General features: G+C 36.0%; 1 protein-coding gene across 4 annotated transcripts in view; it reads left to right on the top strand.

Moving 5' to 3' along the window:
• The window catches only part of LOC110845227 (gonadotropin-releasing hormone receptor), a 30,388-nt gene extending 8,780 nt beyond the window's left edge, over positions 1 to 21,608 (top strand). For 2 of the 4 annotated variants that reach the window (XM_035847890.1, XM_035847889.1), the window contains exons 3-13: positions 579 to 862; positions 8,273 to 8,394; positions 9,025 to 9,119; positions 16,989 to 17,013; positions 17,078 to 17,236; positions 17,299 to 17,460; positions 18,302 to 18,355; positions 18,424 to 18,490; positions 18,745 to 18,814; positions 19,249 to 19,370; positions 19,761 to 21,608. In XM_035847890.1, the coding sequence (XP_035703783.1) occupies positions 579 to 862; positions 8,273 to 8,394; positions 9,025 to 9,119; positions 16,989 to 17,013; positions 17,078 to 17,236; positions 17,299 to 17,460; positions 18,302 to 18,355; positions 18,424 to 18,490; positions 18,745 to 18,814; positions 19,249 to 19,370; positions 19,761 to 20,205 (1,605 nt within the window). In that variant the 3' untranslated portion in view covers positions 20,206 to 21,608. The remainder of the gene's footprint in view (positions 1 to 578; positions 863 to 8,272; positions 8,395 to 9,024; positions 9,120 to 16,988; positions 17,014 to 17,077; positions 17,237 to 17,298; positions 17,461 to 18,301; positions 18,356 to 18,423; positions 18,491 to 18,744; positions 18,815 to 19,248; positions 19,371 to 19,760) is intronic. The other 2 variants (XM_035847891.1, XM_022091604.2) reach the window with 2 other exon arrangements.
• Positions 21,609 to 23,845: the final 2,237 nt, after the last annotated feature.

Here is a 23,845-nt window from a genome sequence, read left to right on the forward strand (position 1 = left end):
AGAGGACTCAAGCCTGATAGATTAATATGTGAGTTTTTGTTTAAAAACCTGCTAGTAAGTTTGTATTTGATTTATTTCTTCATGCAGGTTGAATCGGGGTATGCGTAGGTGGTACCTAAATCATACATGCCTTGTCAGATTCCAGTGGCATAAAATTTGCATTTAATAACCTAAATTGTAACACACTATCCTCTCTGCTGGGCGATAATGCATTTGGATTCTTCTTTGTGGCCACTCATATGTATTGAATCATGCAACCTGTCAGTTAGAACTTGGAATCGTACGCTTGAACTATTTTTATGATAACACAATTAGACGCATGTATGTATGTACATATGCATGCAGTTGTCTTGTCACCCCTCACCCGTCAAGGTGTCAATCTTCCTAATGGTTTGACATAACATTAAAGTTCTTACATAAATGGGAATATTGTTGTGTTAATAACTAAGTTGTTGTTAAATGAATTCCAACTTTCATATGTATATATTTTTTTTAAATATTTTACTGCGTTGTTGAAATTCATAATAACCTTTATCCGTAATAAACCATTAATCATAACATTCTTTTAATGTTTCTAGATTTACCCCATCGAAGAATGTGTGGAGCTTTTCGGAAATCAGTCCAACGTTCCAGCACATGTGGGATGTCTCGAACACGCTCCTGTCCTGACTCAGTCCACGGTCATAAAAAGTTTGATTCTCTCACTGATGGTGATTCTCTCTCTGGTGGGCAACGTGGGGACAATGGTGAGCATAAAGAAATCAAAACGCCAGAGATCCGCCCATATTTACACATTGATCTATCACCTTTCGATCGCGGACTTGTTTGTCACCGGCTGGTGTATACTCGGAGACGCCATTTGGTAAGTGCCCATCACAATGTCTTATCTTTTATGGAAGAGGACAAGAAGTGTGAAGTGACGGACGAAATGGAAGAGATGATGATCGAATTTACAGAGTTCCAAAAAAAATCCGAAAAAAAATTGTCAATATGTCAACCTCGCACTCTAGAGCTACACATATGGAGCTGTAGGACGCAAAACAATAGATTTTTCTGTCCTTCTAAACACCTTCAAAAGTGGAGCTAAGTAATCTTCATCTCAAAACCAAGGATTTGTCCGTTGATCCGTTGAAGGCGATGGGTGTCCAATTGTAATGGCCTTCTTATGCAAATAAACATCATTTGCTCAAACTGACCTTAGGCAATAGACAGATTTTCTCTCATTTGACTTGTTGCAACCGTCGAACGAAGAGTATTTTCCAGTCTTCCTGTAGGAAGGAGACATGAATTTATTGCGTTGAATGTTGACTTTCTCTGTGCATGGGGAGATGTAATATGGGATTGTTTGTCTGGGTCATGGGGCCTGGCAATGCAATAAACAGCAGAGCACAATTGTATTGACATTGTGCTCTGCTAAGTGACAAACAAAGGGCGGATTTTTATTTTATTGGAGAACAGACCATGTCGTGATGAGAGAATGAGAATGAGCATGGTGTCCACCGGTTCGCTTCAATTCATTTTGATTAAAAATGGTATATGAGACTGGACAATGTGGGGAATAAGACGTTCATTTCATTCATAGAACCCATTATTTCTCGATGCTGGTTCAAAATGTCTTTCTAGACGTTGGGCCGGACATTGCCTTTAAGTGAACTTGGATATTTGTATTCGGGGCAGACAATGCGTCGTTCTTGGCTGGTCGGTGGTGGCGGAGTCTTTCTTGATCCGTGGGGTTTTCTTGGACTCTGCGTGTCCCTCCAGTATGAGGCAGACGAGCGATCTGTTTTCATACTTTTAATATCGTTCATTGAGTGACTTATTACAACAAACTGTTATTGCAAAGAAAAGGTCAACAGTTGGCAAACCAGCGAGAACCATGCACACACTTTCGCTTTCTCCACTTTTCCAAAAGCCCGATGCCTCAACGGATGGTCCTAAATGCATTACCAATGCATTCTGTGTAATTTTATCAAACATGTTTTATGTCACTTTGTGGTAGGTTGGCGTAGCATATTGAATTTAATGAAAATGTATTCGTGTAATCTACAAATAGGCCTCTTTTTAACCCATTAGGATCACAGATATTTATCTTTTGTAGTCCAATTGCAATAAAAATAGCTATTTATCTTTTTACAAAAGACGGCATTTCCGAGTAAGTAATAATCTTTTTGTAATGTTCTTGCAGCGCGTCGTTATATTACGAAAGCGTTCGAGTTCTAAATTGGCAATTAAAATACCTCAGATTATGTTGGTTTCTAGCAATTTGGATTTTTTCTGAAATAAAGAGTGAGCTTTGTTGTTCATTGTCGTAAACCATTAATTATAGTATTATTTGATCGTTAGGGTTTTGTAATGTAGTAAATCATATCTTTGTGCACACAGTTTTCTGCCAAAAATATATAAAATTAACCTCTGGGGTGTTGGATGGGTGTGACCTGACCTGTGTTCCAACAACCCATTATTAAATGCAGACGGATAAATTACACGAAAAACTCTGTTGATGACTTTCGTTCATTGTGTAATGGGCGAGCATCGAATGTCCTTGGCTTGTGCACCTGGGGGTATGATTTACTAGTCTTTCTTTGTTATTTTCTCTGTTATAAGTATAAAGACAGCCTTATAGGTCAGTTTTCATTATGCGATGGCTGAGGGCTGGAAGGTAATTTATTTTATTGCCTTTAGCTACAGACATTTGGTGGTCATGTCATCTCCAGGGACCGCATAAGAAATTTGATGGAAATGATTATTTTGTGCTAACGATGAAATACATTGATCAGTAAAATCAATGAACATCGTGGATGGATACATACTTGCTATTTATGTAGAAGATTAGAAATAAGTATAAATGGAGTAAATGCGCATCATTCTAAGTCAAACTGCTAGACCATAATTAAATTGTTGCCCTATATATAACGAGAATAAGCAGATAGGAGTGGTTATTTTGCGCAAAATATAATTATAGCATGGACTCACAACTTTATGATAATTGCGGCATGGTTAATTTTATTATGATAGGGTTACTTTATCTGTATCAGACTGTGCAAGTGATTATGATACAGTATGACATGTCGTCTTTGCCCATCTGCTCAGTGATTGACGTCATTTTGGGAGTCAATTAGTTGGGAAGCATACGTACATACGTCTTCAAGGAAACATAGAAGCTATACTTAGATATGGCATGCATTTAAAGCCTCTCCAATTAAATGGGAAGTACCCTCCAAATATTTCAAAAGTACCCTACATGGATACCTCCCTCTTAAAGTCATTTTTTAATTAGGATTTTGGTGGCAAACTACCTCTTAAAATAATGTACATATCTGCAAGCCATAATCTTAGCATTTTATATAAAAAGCGTATTATTTATATACAATTAAAGTTAATTCTTCCATAAAAACATGCATTTTTAAAAACCACATAGTAATTAAAGCTGTTGTGCACTTAACAGCTCATCCACTCTTCCGCTTGGTACAGGTTTTGGGTTCAGGACAATATCGAAAAATTATTTTATAATTGCCAGACGAAGTTCATCTTTACAAAGAGGTATACAGTACCAATCATAGTTGACATTTCATCTCACCACAATCCACAAAACCACAATCCACAAACCAATCCACCAACTACAATCCACAAATCCACAAACCACAAACCTTTCCACAAACTACAATCCACAATTCCACAAACCACAAACCCTTCCACAAACTACAATCCACAATTCCACAAACCACAAACTACAATCCACAATTCCACAAACCACAAACCTGTCCACAAACTACAATCCACAATTCCACAAACCACAAAAAAATCTTGTCCACTTTCCACACCACAGTCCACTTTGTGGATCCACACTTTGGTTTGAACAGCTACATATGCTAATTACTAGTAATTACATACATAATTAAACACGTGTTTCAGAATTTTTCATAATGCTCAGTTGCAACGAAGTTATAACGTTATACGTGAGCGACAATTCGCATTTTTTACAGCGAAATTTTAAGATCCAAATTCCCGCTTACGGATTATAACATGGTTTTCAGTGTGCATTTTGAAAAATCATGAAACGTGTGTTTAACTATTTATCTAAGGCTATATCATTCACAGGAATGCCTCAAAACTTAACCATAACTATAAACTACAGACCTGCCCACATTGTGGACCAGTCTGTGGTTTTGTGGATTGTAGTTGTGGACTCCACAACTACAAACCACAAACTTTTCCACAAACTACAATCCACAAATCCACAAACCACAAACCCTTCCACAAACTGCAATCCACAATTCCACAAACCACAAACCCTTCCACAAACTACAATCCACAATTCCACAAACCACAAAAATATCGTGTCCACTTTCCACACCACAGTCCACTTTGTGGATCCACACTGTGGTTTGAACAGCTATGGTACCAATTCTTAAAAAACTGGTACACGTGCATGTCGATTTTTTCTCATCAGCACAGTAAAATAGAACTAACTATAGGGTTGCGATTTCCAGAAATTGTCTTAAAAAGGTGAAATTCGGCGCATTGAAATTAGCGATTAATACCTAATCGCTTCCAATGAAAGAATATGAAGTTACAAGTGAGCAAAGTACAACCAGTGACCCTATAGGGTGACCTATACCGTGTTTGAAAGTTATTATTTTCATATTAAATTTAGTGTGGAGGGTAAAAACCACTCATGGATAGGACATACAGCTTTGGAATTTAGCCAAAAATGTGAATTTTTTGAGACACTTAAACAGTTTTTTACATATGTCAGCGATTTTTTCAAAAAATTATATTCTTTTAGAAAAATCTCAGAAATTCGCAATATACAAATAATTCCCATCATTAATGTAATATGAAACCAAAGCATGTGGAAAGCTTGTTATTTGTCAGTGTGAAATATTAAAGCTATGTATTTTTGTCATTTTTGCAGTCAAACAAACTAATTGTTAAGCAATTTAAAACGAATAAAAAAAATGTTTTTCATACATATATACATCTTTTGGGGATCTGATTAAACATTTTACATAAAGATTTAGGGTTTTTATGAGCATATTCAACCGGACTTTGGTAGTAAGACCCATCACTGATAAGAAATTTATACAGATTTATGATATGCAAAATGAGAGGCTACTTCCATTTAACGGGAGGGAAAATTTAGAGCATTAAGAGGTTGCTTTCCATTTAGGTAACTTCTTAAATATTCGGAGGGTAATTCCCATTGTTTTGGAGAGGCATTAAATTACTTCCCTTAGATATAGATGAGAGAAGTATATACGGTCTGATCATCTGCTTCTATATTATGTCACTGCAATCAACGATTGCTTGATTAGATAATTTCGTTATCCAGATTGCTCACTTGCACATTCCATTGTAAGAAAAAAAGAGAAAGACAGAATAGATCTCCGAGAGAAAAATATACATAATTGAATTTGTACGTTAATTGCGATGCGACGCGTAATAATTTAAAGTCAGGAAATACGGCTGAACACAAAATCTTTGATAACTACGATGTTTATAAGGAAGGCGCAGCAACGTCATTTGAGCAGAAGATTCTTGCGCAGAATTTTAGTGCTAATTCATACTTTCTCCCTCAGTTTATGTCAAAAGAAATAAACCCATTTTTAAAGAAATACCCAAATAGATTACTCCAAAATGCGAGTAAAAGGCAAAAAAAGTGTAGCAACGTCACGTACAATGTCTGAAAGTGGATGCTTCCTTCTCATCCTCGGACTGCTCACTGGTTGGAAAGGAAAGAACAGTGTTTGAGGCTGACACGCTTGCCGGACGGGGCCCGGGGAGTACTCTATTTATTATTCCGTAACACAGGCACTTTCCCTTTCAATTTGTTTCATTTATTTTCTTGCCTGCTCGACAATTTCCCAAGACATAGAAGAATTTGTCGTAGGTAGACAATTGAAAATGCGGATATGCCAACGCCTCGGCTTCGATTACGTTCATAGGACTGAAAACACATTTGTCTACTGAAAATATTTCGCATTTCTCAGAGTTTGCCAACTTTTCGTTCCTCCGTATCCAACAACATGCACGTAACAAATTAATTGACAAGCTAAAAAGGAATGCAATATTATTGGTCCATGCATGTATGTATGTAAGTCAAGAAAAGTAATTTGGATAACGTGGCAGTGCGCTGGCTATTAATGGTATCGTGCTCGATAAGATAGAATTTCTTCGCAGTCGTGTGATGCAAGTCGTTGATAATGGAGAATGAATGCATGCTTCAAAAAACAGCAATGTTGAGGGAAAGGGCAGAGAGAAAGAACGAGGAGAAAGTGAAAGAATGTGACTGGCGAACTATACGCATATTTATATCTGCAGTATAAATCAGGGTTAGAAATATGTATGATGGTATGTTGTATACACAAAAGCCCTAAATCAGAAACTGGTCATGGCTAGTTTTTTTCTTTGAGAAATTCTCAATTTCTCCTGCAGTAAGTAGGCGGTTGCAAGCTTCTCGCAGAAGAATTCCTTATTTCGGACCCACCCACTTCAAACCATATTTTGCCATTATCTGTCAGATCAAGTCGACCACTTGTCTAACCACATCAGTGCTATGTTGTTATTCGTCCAAAGAGATAACATAGCACATTTGCGGTGAGGCTATTTATAACAAAGAACTGCACTAGCAACCAAGTCGTCTCAAGCTTAATTGTACTTATATTTATTATATTACATAAAGCTGTAACTCAACTTTTACACAATCTAAATATACTTTTAGCTGGTTTAAATTCAAATTTTCTCCTTCGTATTATTACAAACAGTCAGACATAATAGTTTTAAATGTATCTGAAAAGTATAACTGGTTGGGCTTTTAAACGATCGCGAATTGCAGATTTCGCAATAATCAACGCAAGTGTCCTGAGGGGGGTCGGCAATTAGCCTTTCATGTGCTACCGCCGCTTAGAGATTCTGGCTGTCTCTACTAATGAGTAGTCTGGCCACCCCATAAAGTTCATACCTAGAATGGTTCAGGGCACATTTTATTCTTCAAAGTTCCAACGTTGCATGCTTTTGTGGGAAAATCATGGAAAACAAAAGTCTTTCAGCTCATTTCATTATGATTGCATTGCGGAAGAAAACAACCGTTGGCAAAGCTGTAAAATGAGGATTAGTGGTGATGATCATCAAGATTATAGTATATACGAACGAGTCCACGCTTTCTAGTAGGCGGATAGGATGTGCTTTCTCAACAGGATTTCCATTGTCATTTCATCAAGCCAAAAAGAACCGATAAACTTCCTCTTGGGTCTCTCCACGATCTTTCTCAACATAATTCGTAGTCGACCGGCTTCACGTCATTCTTTCACTTCTTTTTCAGTTGGCTTTCCTGAAGCTTCTCTAGAATTGTCAGAATCATACAATAGATTTCACAAGATTTCGCAAGAAAAACTGACAGAAAAATGTCTCCTTCATGGCAATTGTTAGTACAGGACGTAAAACTTGACGGTTAAGAAGTATCTGGAAAGATTATTTCGAGTGTCTCTCAAGGAAAAAAGATTAAATCACCAATTTGAAGATAGTTTAATGATCGACTGTTTATTTTTTAGAGGGCTTGGCGGTGTCGCGACTTTATGTCAGAATGATTACAATAGTTATGTTTTTGTTGACTTCACGTTATCTTTTGCAGCTGGGAAAATGAAGGACAGTTAGACCAAGACCATGTGCATTTAGGATCCATTGTTCACAATTTAATTTAATGTCCTTCCCCCAAAGCGAATGCGTTTTAACAAAAGCTGGGTGAACTTGGGGCATACATATGCGACGTTTTGCAGATGCCATCAACTTCCTGTCGGATTTTCATGCTGCTCCTTCTGGTTTATTTTCAACGCTCTGAAGTAAACAAGTTCAGTCAGTGTCGGCATGTAATTTTACAATATGTCAAGAAAATATATTACGGATTCTCTACCCGTTGATATTTACATTGTATGAAAAAGTGATTTTTTTTTACTTGGTGCTTCTTCCCTGTCCTTTGTAGAGTGTGCGTGTAGCTACATACCGAAAATAAACAAAACTGAACTTGCTGCATACCAATACATGCAACTTGAATCGTATTTCGAAACCATGATTGAATTTGACGCAAGACGAACAAATGGTTTGTCATGCTGGATAAATACAAATGCCGAATAAATATAATGTTTCCTAACTTTTGCTCTGGTTATGTGTGCACATATCCACTTGTTCTAAGAAAAGATGGATTTACGTTTGTTTTCCTTTTCATGTTTTGCATTGATAATTTGAATTTAAAATAAGTTTGTGTTATGTGTTTCAGGTCGTTGACAGTCGAATGGATGGCTGGCAATATTGAGTGCAAGATATTTAAATTCTTCCAAATGTTCAGTCTCTACTTGTCCACATTTATCATGGTCCTAATCGGCGTCGACCGATTCATTTGTAAGTAACAAGCCGTCCTTTTCCTCCTTTATTCAATTATCTGCTTCCATTTGCGACCATGACGCCATTAGTTTATACACCATTTTGGCTTCCTACTTTGTTGCGGAATGGATGAAATGAAGCCATTCAAACTGTTTAATTTCCGCAATGAACAATTGTCTCATTTATGGTGGTCGTGGATGAAAGTCGACTTATTCTATGTGGGTAGGCAACTGCTTGGAAAAGAGAAGAACTTGTTGTTGAAAAAAATGAGACTTGTTCCCTTTTTTCGACCATGAGCTACATATAATTGTACTCCACAATTTATAGGCTAGAAAAGCATAAAGTGTGTACGAACTAGCGCTATATATAGATATACATCCCATCATCAATTTAAGTATTGAGTTCACTCTTGCATTTTCAAGATTTTGAATTTTACACAAGTTATCAGAGTACTTGGAATCTACGCAGTGAATTTAAATGCGATGCTATAACTCTAACTCATAATCTCATTTGCACAATATTACTCACTGGAAAATGTTTGACGGCATCCTAGCATTAGGCATAATTTCTGCTTGAACAGTAGTAATTGAACAACAATGTGACTTGCGTTTTGATGGAGAATTAAATCTTGCACATACATATTTACAGCTGTCAAGTACCCATTGAAGTCGATGCGGAATGGACTATGTTTCAAACTAATTGCAGTGTGCTGGGTTGCAAGTGCGGTACTAAGTTTACCACAGGTATGTGCAGTTTCTTACTTTGTAAAAATAATTACATTTGCTTTGCTTAGTGTGTACAATGTCCTGCGAGATTACTACGAACATGTTATTATGTATCTATAAGTACCCATTTAGGAACACACGCATTCGGAGACATTGAGTCACATTGTTCACCGAGCTTATCTTTCCAGTCGAGCTGTTTCTTTTGTGACAGATCATTACAACCTTGTGCATAGCTTTCCGCACCCATTCGTTTGATTTGTATATTTTCTATTCAACAATAAATAAATTTTAAAAAACAAACTTAGGTGAAGGACGCGCTTAAAATATTAAAACAAGAAGCATTACAAAATGTCATAATATCGTTTAATATTTATTAACTTTTACTTCACAGTGGGCCCAACTTTTTCATAATAATTAACAATAAATGTAACTAAACTAACGACTTGATTAACAAATAAGTGCACCGTTACAGGGAGAGTTACTAAAATATGCCAGAATATGAACAAATTTCCTCTATAACAGGTGTCGCGATTTATTGAAAGATAACCAATCACATCTTGCAAGCTTAATATACAAATACTACGTATTTCGAATAATTGTTCCAAATGCCTGAAAGTATAGCTTTTCTCCTGTATTAGTTGGGCCCACGGTGAAGTAAAGGTTAATAAATATTAAACGATATTATGACATTTTGTAATGCTTCTTGTTTTAATATTTTAAGCGCGTCCTTCACCTAAGTTTGTTTTTTAAAATTTATTTATTTAATTATTTTTAGTGATTTGTGAACTTAAATGCATAAAATAATATGCAATTATCAAATCTTAAAAGTTGATAATTCTTCTGTGGGTGGATGCGTGGTATACTAAAGTAATACCCCAGTGGGTGTGGACGTTTGGTATACTTATTTAATCCCCCAGTGGACGCTTGGTATACCAAATTAGTCCCGCAGTGGGTGTGTATGCGGCCCTACTAAATTAGTCTCCCAGGGTATGCATGCGTTAATATTTGTATTTCATGCAATTTGATCGCTGCTAATTGTTTCAGCCAAATATGCTAAACACACCTTACATTTTTCGCACACGTTAGCAACCAGTAACCTAACACGTAAATATACATACGTAAATAGGTTGCTTGATGGAAATATTTCAAAAAGCTCTAATTCCGTGAGTTTTCATCCGATTAAGTCCAACAAAGGCTTAAAATTTGCGTATTATCCAGGAGAATAATAAAAATGGCAAGCCCCCGGTCGGAAACACTTCCTTGATGCCAAGAAATGGATTTGAAACTTTAGGCATCGGACTTTCTACCTTAAGGAATTAAAATTTCGGAAAAAATAAAAAAAACGTATTTGTAAAACAGAATTCTCTGGTTTTTTTGTTTCAACATGTTTTCCATGCAACGAACGGTTTGGGCTACATCTCAGTGCGACCTTTTCAAAGTTGCAGCTGAATGCATACTTAGGCTTCGCCGTAACCATGGTGATCTTTTAACATGATCTCCTTTTGGTTACTTTTCCTTCACCTAAGAAAAATAGCATATTTTGGTACTAAATAGAATTTAGTTATTTGCTATTGTACTCATTTGACTATGAATACTTATGATTTCAGTTTGTCACTCTGAGAATTTATGGATAGTTTTCCAATTTGTTTTTATAGTTCTTTATAACCTTTCCTTTTCATATGAAAAAAACGCCGAATGAAGAGCTTGAATTGTAAATACATATCATAGTCGGTAATGCCTAAAGGAACACCGTACTTCTTATGAACTCGAGATATCAAGCAATAATACTAATGCCATTCACTGGAATATGTGTTCAGTTAGCCGTTGACCTTCAGGCATAATTGTGTTACATAACGCCGATTATTCCACCTAAAAATTCATTGCTTGTTTCTTATTTATATACAGAGTAAGAGATTCTTGTATGCTTGCTTCTTATTCAGTTTTCAAGTAGACTCCGAACTAAAAGTAAAATATAAAATTACTCAAAGTTAGATTATGTAAATGTTCATTTGTATCCCATATTAAAAACTACGTACGATTAAATTCACAACTACATACTTCTCCCCTTTCCCATAACTTGCATATGTACATTTTACTTGGTCTCACTAGTTAAGGCAAGGTTTCGGTTACATAAACCACCTGGTAGTCAATCAAATAGTCAAGGTCATAATAAAATTGAAAAAATAATTTGTGGAAGAAATTTTTTAAGTCTGCAAATGTTTCTGGAATTCTAGGAATTTACGGGTTGAAATAGCGTAGCACTTAAAAGTGTGTGTAATTTTGCATAAAGTGGACTAATTTTATCTGACTGCTCACAAAATCAACGAGTTAATTCCTTGCAGATATAATTAATGAGATATTCTATAATAAGCCTCTAGTAATTGGAGCAGATATGATGAATGAACGTATCTCATTTCTTCATTATGCTCCTATATTGTTTTTATCAAAATTTGACCCAGATTCCCCAGTTGCGCATGTTGATCTCTTCTCATAGTCGTTCATTATGTCAAAGAATGATACATAAATATCGACAAAATGTCGACCCTTTCAAGGACACTTCACTAGCTGCGAGGTGTGATGAGCGTTGTATTGCATTTCCAGCTGAAGTATTGTTCTTCCGGAGGAGTGTGTGATGCGAGGAATTTGCGAATACGTGTTATTAGTGTCACCGTGAATTTATCAATTCCCTTTACAAAGTGTAAAGTTCGTCTACTTCTTACAATTTGACATTATACACGTAGACACACTGTGTATTATAGCTGACACGAATTTTGTACTCAAGTGCACCAAATTCAATACTCAATTTATACGCGTTGCTGTTGATAGGCTTAGGCTTAGAAACCCTTGCTTGTATTGAAAATATTCGATTAATATGTTAACTTTGGACACAATATAATTTTATTTTTTGTCCAACTTCCACTTCGCAGGAATTTACGAACCTTACTCCCAGATTGATGAATATTGTAACGTCATAGATGAATATTTGTGCACTAAAGGTTTACTACAGCGCAATATGTTAACTGCATATTTATATCAATATCAATATACAAAGGTTGATCATCCACTCTCAGTTTCCAAAAGATTCATTCTAGTGTAAATAATGAGATCTCTTCCAAGATTAAACTTTCTCTTTTCCTTTTCTCTGTGTCCTTACTACATAACACTGAATTGAATTTGGGCAAAATTGCTACGGAAAAATTTCACTTTCGGTCAAACCTTATGATAATTTGTGTTTTCGATAAATCCAATTGAAATTTGGGATTTATTTGAAAATTATAAATAGAATATTATGTTGTGATGAACTCGTTTTTTTCTATTAAATTCTTTTATGAGTGGATGGTTTGGTTTTTGCTTTCAATCAATTCTCTATATGCCTTTTTATTTTATTTTTTTATGGTTGAGCCCATTTTGTGGTACAGTTTACACTAATCGTGGCTTCTTATTAGGTATTTGATGCTTTGTATTTCATTTATTTCTTATTGTTTATTGAACGGCAACAGACTTAAATTATGTACACAAATGAACTGTAGCTCAGAGCATATTTTGGAATTATCTCTCAAATTTTAACACTCAGTTATGTATTTGATTTGAAAGTGTCACTGATCGCTTTTTATTGAGACATATATCTACTTCGGCAAATAATTTTGTGATGTATACATATATGTTTAGTTATTATTTCTGAAAGTTAATATATAGTGCATTATTATTTAATTCTGACGAAGTAGAATTTTGAAACAATAAAAGTGCAGTAACTGTGCGTACCTATGTTCAGGATGAATAAAAGCAGCTTTAATACTGCATAAATATTCTGCGCCCACTCCTTTTTCATACAACTTCTCGTAAATACATTCTTTCGGAGACTTATGCTGCACGTTTAAAAGCGTAGAAAAGTTTCTCAGTTTCAGAACAACTAAACTTTGGTTTATGAAACTCAGCACTATGAAGTGCACAGCCTGCTTAATTTCATTTAGAAGGACGGGTTATGTAACGTCCAAACGGTTTATTGAATACCGCCAAGCCTACGAAAGAATGTCATTGATTTATTCAAGAGCATTATAAAAATTATACATAAATACTAGACTTCAAAGCAGACGACTTGAGAATGTGAGGATTCATTTTGCTGCATCTATATTTATATTAAATAATTATGTAGTTCTGATTAGAAAATTATCAATGTGGACAGAACTCGAGCACATTACTCATTTGCTTTTTCAATTAAAATCTCTAGAAAGCCGGACGAATGTTGACAACATTGAAGTTTGCCTCACGGAAATAATTTTACAAACTCAATTTCACATATAATCCTCCCACGCCGCATATCACAGATCTTCGTGATTGATTCTGACCCAATTATTTCCTCTTGAGTTTCGCATAAGAATTTAGGTCTCGAGTTTACAAAACTAATGAGTCCCCAAATTCCTTTGCTTTGTCGAAATAGTTACAACGATAGATCATCGCTGAACATGGAGGAAAGACATTTTTGTTAGATCATCAAGATTTTGTAAGATTCTGGTTATGGCACCAAACTAACTCCATCAGCAATAAGCATGCCCGAGGAAGAGTGAAGCTCAATTATTTTCTGTATTCTTCTTCGATTGGTACAAAAATTCGCCTAGAAAAAAAAACTCTGCTGTGTAACGCAGTGAGTCATGTTCAGATATGTTGTTATCGGGAAAAGTCAATAAACCTCTGTTCAACAATGAGAATAAGGACGTAATGACCAAGTTACTCTGTTCTTTGTTGTCTTGAAGTTTGATTGACTGTTGCGAGTGAAAGTTAGTTAACGAGTGACAGGTTAACACGTTGTTTTCAGGGATACAACATTACAGACAATTTTTCCCTACTGGCTACGGCGCACAGACTCACCTTAGATACATGTGTATGTAGCTTCCTTTCACCTTTTGGCCGAGTTGCTCGTATAATCCGCAGTTCAGATAGCTGGATGACATGGACATGCACTTCGTTGCGGGAATATAACGGAAGTGTAATGTACCGGAAAAATGTATACGTTAAGTCAAACCGAAATCTTTGTGAGGGAAATTTCAGTGGTCTTGGAGGCGACGGCTGACTTTCTAAAAAAATAATACTTGGGCGGACTGTGTTCTGAGGAAACTCTGGTGGACTGCGTTTCCTTAGGAGTCGTATTTATGTATAAGGAAGTAATGGGAAAACCCTGTCAGCATAATTTGCTTGATCATATCTTTCTCCATTGATAGCAAACCAAAACTTGGGGCAAGTCCCTAACTTTTCCATTTAGCTTACATTCATTTTATTGCGGTTGCCCATGGTCAATTCTTAGTTTCGGATGCGTATATTACAATATAAAGATTATAATGGCTAGTAAGTCTGGTCTCTGTTCTCGAATGCCTAAAGATAAATGATGAGGGACATATAAAGACACGAGTGATCCTACCACAAGAATATCCATTGCACCTACTTGCCTAAGTATAGAATACACGACATATTTATGTATCACGAGAATTAACTTCCAACAGTAGGTCCATGGAATTAGATGTTCTATGTATAAATTCTTTATCCGCTGAAGTATTTAATCATGAGAAAAATAATTATCCATGGGCAAAACAGTGCGATAAATACAAATCTGATCTTACATTGGGCGAAATTGAGATATCAAGAAGGTCATAATACTTACGCTGATTCAGATAATATTTGAATTGAGCTTATAATAATTCATGTCACGATCCAACTAAATCAGATATTTTGACCTTGCAGAATAATATGTATATGGATTCGCAAAGAATGTTTTCTGCTCAAGACGTTTCCCAAAACATCAATTGAGGTTGAAAATCTGGTCCAAAATTGAATGCAGCAGAGTAGAAAAGCTTCGAGTGATGCCGGAGAAAGCAACAATACTTGAAGTGAAGCTCTGAGAAAAGTGTCTCACTTTGCCTTCACGCAGGTTCGCGTAGATGGAAGCTAGGACTCCGTGTGGGATGAGGCAGTTCAGTTCAGTGCTAGGTGGTGAAAGTTGGAAGAAGTTATGCAAACTCAAATGTTTGTTGGTATGGATGTTTCCATCATATTTAGATTTGCATAAGCTACAAAAGTAGGAATATTTCTTTCATATGGACACGAGCATTTCAGAATATAAATGAAGTTGAAAAAAGTCAGGGGTTGATTACCAGGTATTCTGCGTGTGTTACCGTTATGCATGGAATTATTAATGTGAGTCCTGCCGTGAAATCTGAGCTTTTCCACGGAATAAACTCTTCTAGCGTACATTGACTTGCGCTTTTATATAAGAGATGGTTATTTTATGATAAGACACTATTTGAATAATGCAAATATTACACTTTTGGTTGGGATTTTACAATCGATTTTGAGACCTATTTTGACGTAGTTTTGATGAAATTGACCTGTTTTACGAGGTGAGAATAATCAAATCTGTAGCATAACGAACATCAGAGATTGCTCGCTTTTTTGTATCGGCAATGGAATCTGCAAACAACATCTTTTGGGACTATGTACGTTGTAGGTTGGTGGAACGTGATATTTTAGTCGGTGGATATACCGACGGGTTTTCAAAAAACCTAATCAGGCTAAGTAACACACCACGAATGCAAGCCAGATCAGAGACCGAGTTGGCGAGAGACTTTTGTTACATGAAGTCCGAACTTAAGGACTGGTCCGAGATTTAATTTGCCGTCCGTGATACGTGTGTAGTTAATCCTTCTTCAAGTAATGGAATTGTCTACTATTTTGGTTACAGAAATCCTGGGGGTGATGATCTGCACATGAACTAAATCAATTTTATAAAAATACTAATTAGTCAGAGAGAAAAAAGTAGTGACGTATATTACGTCTAGTAGATTAATCACAAAGATACATTTCTAGCATAAATATGTACGCACATAGTACGTTTTCCCATCGGAAGTGAGATAAATGTGGGTGTGTGTCGGGACCTTAAAAACAATTCGGTGTGTTCTATTTGCGAGACTTTGAGTGGTGTCTGGTAATTAGTATTTTGAGATAATTGAGATAACAACATCCTTCCAAGGAGCTTAATTATTTTCAAACACAAAGAAGAAACTCATGCAAATAATCCACTTTTTAATCAGTCATGCTTGACAAGTGAAGCTAGCATTGGTTTATTCCTTCCGAGAAGAAGTTTATATTTTAATTCTTTTGTTTTGTCTGCGAATACTTATTCCATGTTATGCACGGAAGTTTGCACTTACTGGAAGTTTATTCGTAGACAGCAGAAATAATTCGGCGACCTTTCTTCTTTTTCTTAATTAACACTTATGCATTGCGTAATACATAAGTACTTTTGATTTGCCCACACAACATCTTATTATGCAATGTCGTTAATCGGAAAAGTTAATGCTTGGATTATGAAATTCCTTTCGCGTAAGCTTGACCAATACTTACACCCACCTTGGTTGTTAGTTAGAACAACAACCAGGAATATAAACTACATAGATCTGTATTTGATTCAAGTTAAAATTGTGCTACTTAAATGTTGTCTGGATGCAAATTAACAAATTGGCCCATCTGCATTGTTAAGTTTTAGCGTGAGTAGTTTCTGTTATTCATAGTTGGCCACGCTTATAAGTACATGTAAACATTGTAAGCCTTATCTGTAAAGCTGCACTATAAACTTGTGGAGCTAGCAAAGAGTTGAATGGCATCAACACTGCTTTCAATTTTCTTCCATGCACTTGGCATTAATTGCAAATGGAAACTGGATAAAAGCAGAATTAAATAGTTCTCCAGGGGCATCCAGGGTTTTTATTATTTTTCTACTTGTGGCTTGGAAATCCATTGTACACAGAAGTCCGTAGAAACCACCCTCAATCGCTCGTTTAATACAGCTGGCTTTCTAATTGAATAAAAATAATGATTTGTTTTTACGTGTATTTGCAGATGGTGATTTTCCACGTAAAACAGGGTACATAAATTCCTATATGTAATGCTATTATTGTGGAGTGTTATTAATACCTAATTTCGTGTAGGACCCTTTGTGGAAGACTTTTTCCAGTGCGTTACGTATGGATTTTACACGGCGCCCTGGCAGGAGCATCTGTACACCGTATTCACTCTGATCTGTGGATTTCTCCTTCCTCTCTTCATCCTTGTGACCACCTACATCCTCACCGTCGTCACTCTTCATCGTAAGTGTCGCTACTTGTAAATGCTAAATGCATTTCTCATGCTTTCACTCTTCACCTCTCAGAATATGCATATGATGGGGAGATGTCAAGACGAAATTGCATCTCACTCCTTATATCACAATTGTGCTCAGCCCTGCAGCACTGTACTTGGCAGATGTATGTATGGAGGCTGCACAGGATACAGGATCGGGTTTGCATAAAATATGGAGATTTCAGTCTAAAGGGTAATATTCTAAATGACACTGGATTGACGAATAGCAGGGAAGAAGTTGCTACAATATATATATAACTAAGCAAAAGTTGTTTGCGAATCAGGGTAGAGCTTCGAATTAATTCTCAGGATTTACTCTAAAAGTTTTAAAGGCCCAAGAATTATCATCGCGTCTAAAGTTTGAACTTTAATCAATGCTTACCTTGATGATCAAAACAACTCTGGAGCTCCAGCTCGGTTACTCTCAAGTATTTTGTTGCCGACCTTTTGACATTCTGAAATCGTGTACAACTTTCATACATACTCCTACGCAAGCTGTATAAGAATTTGCCCTTTGCATACGAACTAGGGTGAAATGGCTTGGAAGGAGAATGCTAATCTTTTATTTTTACATAATAAGTACTGAGAATTAATTTGCAGAACAATTGTCGCTAATTTACGAAAGTGTGCAACTGACTATGAGTGAAACAAGTTTAAACGGTGTGTGTTTGGATGGAATAGGGAAAAACTATTTGGCTTGCTGTCAGTTATTCTGCAAATTAAAAGTTGGTATGCTTTGCTTACTACTATTTTTCACAATAACATGGTTGTATAATTTCCAGAAACCTTTTCTGCCTTTTGTGTTTTTTCCGCATTTAATACCGGGATTAATGCCGTAGTCTCTGAGAATGCAAGTTATTACTCTTGAAGCGATTAACTTCTTATTAATATGTAGCTACATATGTAACTTAGCCAACCTACGTAAAACATTTTGTGCTGTACATATTCATGGATTATTTTTTAAATAATTCCCAGATTATCTCATTGCATGGCTAGAATTCTAAATATAATGTTATGCGAATCTTTTGTTTCAGGTAACGAGGAGATCTTGGATCACACTGGAACATTTCGTACTCTCATCGATCCAAGTAATCTCATTTCCAGACAGGTTTTTCATTTGTTAACGTGTTCTCATGCTGTCTTTCATTCATTACAGATCGGAGAAAGTTACTCAGAAGGGCCAAGATGAAGAGCCTGCGAATCTCGGTTGCCATTGTTGCAAGGTGCTACAGCATATTTAATAACTTTTTTCGAGCATTTTTCCAGTTTTATTAACAATACAACAATGAAATACATGGACAACAAAGCAGTAAGTGTCGAACAGAGACAAACTGGTAACATGAGTCACCGGTGAATGGTGACCTCCAACTTCTATGGAACTTAGCTTGAACTTACCTTAACATATACCTTTACATTTTTAAATTATCATTTCTTAAATAACCATGAATTGAACATATACTTTCACTTAAAATTTCAGTTTCATTATTTGCTGGACACCCTATTATGCGGTGATGATGGCGTATCTCTTCTTCGTCCCTAACAAAGATGTAAGACCTCGTCAAATACTCCTTAGCACATAATCATCTCTGTCTCCACTTCAACGCCAGACGTGGCCAAGAGCCACACTTACATAACGGGTTTAGCTACAAGACTTTCTTTGACTGGATTAGTGTTAATCGCATTCGATTTGTTAAGATTCGATTGGCAAAGTTCTTTTGTTGCAGCTTGAATACCAAAGGAAATTAATTATAGCTCTCACAATGGCAAGAATGTTACGTTTCAGGCCAACATTGTCGTTTTATAACAACTTATCACGTTAGCTAATAATTTAAGGTGAAGGACACGCAGATGTGAACCGAATTGGAACAATTAGTTCCTACTGTGGCTGCATCAGAAGGACATGTGGACCATTTCACGTTTATGGCCAAAAACATACTACTAAAATTGCCAGAAAGTAAAATATTTTTTATGTTAATTTCAGCAAATTATTAATGAAGACCTCTACTCTGGTTTTTTCTTCTTCGGGATGAGCAACAGTCTTTTTAATCCGCTTATCTATGGGATATTTCACATTTGGACACCACGGAGAAAGGAGTTACAGCGGTAAGTGTATGCGTCCCAACTATGCTTTCTTTCGCCACTGGTGTCAGACCTCTTGCCGTTCCCATGTTGAAAACCAATTAGCACCCCACGCTACCAACAGCACGTGCAGACTAACAGCGTACTTTTGATGGTGCTATTATAAAAACATGTGTATGATTTTCAAGTAACAAATCGTGATTATGAATGCACTTCATTATGAGTTACTTATGAGTTTGCATGTTAACTCGTGTTTTGACAATTTCTTTTGCTGAAATTCCCTGTAGTGAATATGCAAACATTTTCGCTTCTCTACATACTTTTGCTACTATTATTTTATGTGTGTATCCCCATACCAGTAAAATGTAGTGCAGTTGTTGAAATTTTGCTTATTTTGTGTTCCACCCTTGACAGAGAAATATCTAGCCGAAGGACGTTGTTGACCAGTATCAGTTTTCATCGTCAGAGATCTAGCGGAACTTTACTAAATGGGTCTCTCCTTAGCAGGAATGTGAACGCGGAGTGCGGCCAAGGTCACTCAATGGCGGATGGGTACCACTCCCAACAACACCATCACCACCTTCACCGCAACGGAACATTTGGAACGAGTGGGATCTCATCAAAGGACAGTGTGAGGACAATGAGCACATCCTTCAGCAACAAACAGACCAAAGAGGAGTTTCTGAATAGAAAAAATAGTCTGAGTGAGCAGAACAATCACAATGTGAGCCACACCCCCAATCTCCACAATGACAATCAGGCCACCCCTTCAGCTAAAGAACCCCCACCCGAAACTCACATCTGTATCTGCAACAAAAAGGGTATAACTTCCCCCAATGCCATTGAAAATCACGTGTAGATTGCCTGATTTTCTATTTATGAAATGGGATAAGTAAATGTTTAATATTATTTTGTAAATTCTTTTTTTTACAACCATCCATGCACGAATAACTTTTAGAGAAACGGGAGTTCAAAAATATTCCTTTTGTTATGCCTTCCTTATAGACTATTACTTTTATGCATATGTATGTTTTTGAGGCGAAACAATTATCAATATAATAGATCTGACCATTTTTTTACAATCAAACCACTCAAGTTGCTTTGTTTTTAAGCTAATCCTAAGTATATGGACCATTACCTTGTTACCTCTTAAGCTTAAAAATATATTCAGTCTCGTGCTACAAGAAACTCCAGTACATATTTATGACCAAATACTCGCATTATCTCCAGTTTTGTTTTATGTCTTAGTGTTGCATTCTTGTCAGGTGTAAGGAGGTGATAATATGTAATACACAAATGCCGTACGTCCTCGATGAATTTTATTTTACATATTATTTACGATTGTAATTGAGGTTTATGAAAAATGAGAGGAACGGTGAGAATGGGATTATCCATTCTAATTGGTCCGATTTAAGGGGAAGATGATCTAGTTCGACGACGACACACATTTGACTTACAATAGAAATCAACCCGAATTTAACTGGAATATATCGAGTAATTACTTAACTTTTAGATATACACTCTTTAGAAATATACATATTTATGTAGCACTTAATACAGGACATACATTTAGGTATACATTGTTAGAAAATCTAGTCAGGTAAGAAATTAATCCAACTCCTTAATTAAATACATAGATATGTGTGTAATAATTGCGCAAATGACTGCAAATATAGAGTTGTCTGTGAATGTGGAATCTCTTTCTTCATTTACAGATATATCTGCAAAAATAATTTCCATTAGATAAATGTAGCACTTCGAGGCTCTCTCAATATTAAATACTCCGAGCATTTGAAGGGGAAAAAGTTGATAAATCAACTTCAAACTTTATTTCCATTTTTGTGAACTTTATAAAGTACTCATTGATTCCTTTTTTCATACAAACAAGAATTTCAGTTTAGTACAAATTATTTTTAATTTTCCTTCGATGCACCTCAAAATTTAAAGAGCTAAGCTAAAAATAAATAAATACATACACACATACTTGTATTTTTTTGACTCTGTAATTAGGTGCGTTGCAGTGTTATGTTGTACCTGTAGATATTTACAGGTATGTACATACCTATCACCTATGTAGGTACACACAGATTTAACCTGCATGACATATATTCCACTTTGAAATGTGATTACATAACTTATGATTAGTCATATGGTAGAAATACGTACCTGTAAAAATTTATATGAATATGTTTATGAAAATTATTTATGCTGTAATTCGACCCTCCCAGAAAGCTTATTAAATAAAGCATATTTATTCTTCCACCGGGTTGCATACTTTATTTTTATGTTGTAATATATAGAATGGTGCTGCGATCTATTCCCAGAAGACGTATGTTTACATAAACAAAGATTATGCAATGATCTCATCCTCAGATGAGGAACATCAGCATTTATATATTTATATAAAAATATCTTGATTATGAAGGAATACATAAGTAGTTACTACGTATGTACTTATATTTCTGTGACTTCTAAAGTGGGATCTTGTAGTGGGTAACCCACTACACTTAATAATTTAACGGATGATGGAATTAGCTAATGGATTATGTACGGTGAATTCACAACGGTTTGCATCTCAACTATTACATAATTAGTGATTAAGTATGTACCAACGAAGTGCTTTCAGGAACATATAATTATTTGTTCTGAAATTTCCTCTTAGAAAAAACTCTGATTTCAGAATATAGAATGTGTAATGTTCTTTGTCTGGGACTTGTCAGAAATTGCATAAGGTTTTGATACATGTAAGTATCATTATGTGTAATATCCGGGTCTAATATTATACAAAAAAGTATCAAGTATCTATTTACTTTATTTACTGGTTGTCAGGCTCTTGATATTATTTTAATACTTGTTTAACACTCAAGACAATTTCACAGTATGCCGTGCACCAGTTGTTCATCAATGATTAGGATTTCTTACGTCAATACACCGTACATGCATTTTTAACTGTGACCAGCTTAGCAGAGACTAATAAATTACACATCAATGAAGGATGCTTTCCCTGGTGACTTTGATCGAACATCTACACGATGAAAGCTAGAGAAAGGTCAACCTCTTTGGGGTTGGTTGGGCGTAATTGATTTCTTGTCCCAACTTAGACAGGACACATCACCGACTGAGTTATTAGATGTTGGGTTACCTCATCTTAATACAGCCCAAATTCCAAGCAAAACAAGTTATAATTGTAAAAAAACAGGTCAATATAGTGATTGACACTTGTAATATATCATCAATAGTACATACACATCCTTACAGTATGCATATGCAGGTTAAGTTGAGTCAAGTTGAGTGGGTAATTGGATGAAAAATCGTCAAATTACCAACCTTTCCTAGCTAAATTGCAAAATAATACGATATTGTTGGCGAAAAATGACGCAATGTTGACACAAGTTATTTTTCTTGAAAACACGAGTGACAGTTTGGATGACATGACTTTCAAGACAAAGTCATTACTTTCACCTAATCTTTTTGATCGTCAATTCTTATGACTTTCATTCAAGAGAGTTGAATTTGCAACTTGCGTGGTACGTAATCATGCACATAATCCTGTGTTGTTTTGGCATAAAAAGGACCTCGGTTTGTTAAAATAAATTGCAACTACAGATGGAAGATGCAGCCTGGACTTTATCCTTATTGATTCGCGGAGGGAAACATTTATCAGAGCGCTCTCAAAGGCATTCATAACAGGAGTTTTTTTATCATAAATCGACTTGGTGCATTAAGTCTTTGAGCACACATATGTATTTCGTTAAGCTGAGAACGTCCATTTAAAGATTTGGTAGAAATGGTTTTATGGGCCGGAGAAAAACGCTCGAGTTATTGCACTGCTTCAACCTTACGCTTCACTTGTGTCATTCGAAAATATAATTTTCTCCTAATGTCATAGGACGCAAAGTGACATTAATTTTTAGATCCATCAACTATTATGCAATTGGTTTTCGCTACCATGTAATAACCAATCGCGGAATCAATAACTCGCCCTGAGCTTAATTCGCCCTGAATAAATCAAGGAATTAAAATTATCTCCATAATCCGTCATTTTGTTCTAGAGAGAGACATTACGTGACTTGGCTCAGCCTCCAAGTACCTAACTTGAACATATAGAAATATATGGTATCTACTAGCGTTAGTATACTCACAAGTAAGTAAAAGCTATCCACGACCTAACTTTTCCCAGGGTGACGAATTCCAGAAACTTGTTGTGGAACATATTTGATGAAGCTGTGCCTCAACTTGGAAAAAGTTGTAGCGACATTTTAGATAGATCCAGCATCGCTGCCAGCGCCTGGCCACACAAGATAAACGTGACCAGGGAGACCTGACCAATTCACTGTGATTCAATTTGTGAGGTCGGTAGAGCATAGGCAAAGTCAACACAGTCAACAGTATTACATGCATCATCCGCTTATTTAAAACCCTGTCCGTAACATACATACACTTTTTCACTGGCTCAAACAAAAACTCCGAGAACAGCTCATATTCTTCAATTCTCGCTA

This window comes from Folsomia candida, unplaced genomic scaffold (genome assembly GCF_002217175.1).
Source record: "Folsomia candida strain VU population unplaced genomic scaffold, ASM221717v1 Fcan01_Sc002, whole genome shotgun sequence".
In the NCBI taxonomy this organism is placed as follows: domain Eukaryota; kingdom Metazoa; phylum Arthropoda; class Collembola; order Entomobryomorpha; family Isotomidae; genus Folsomia; species Folsomia candida.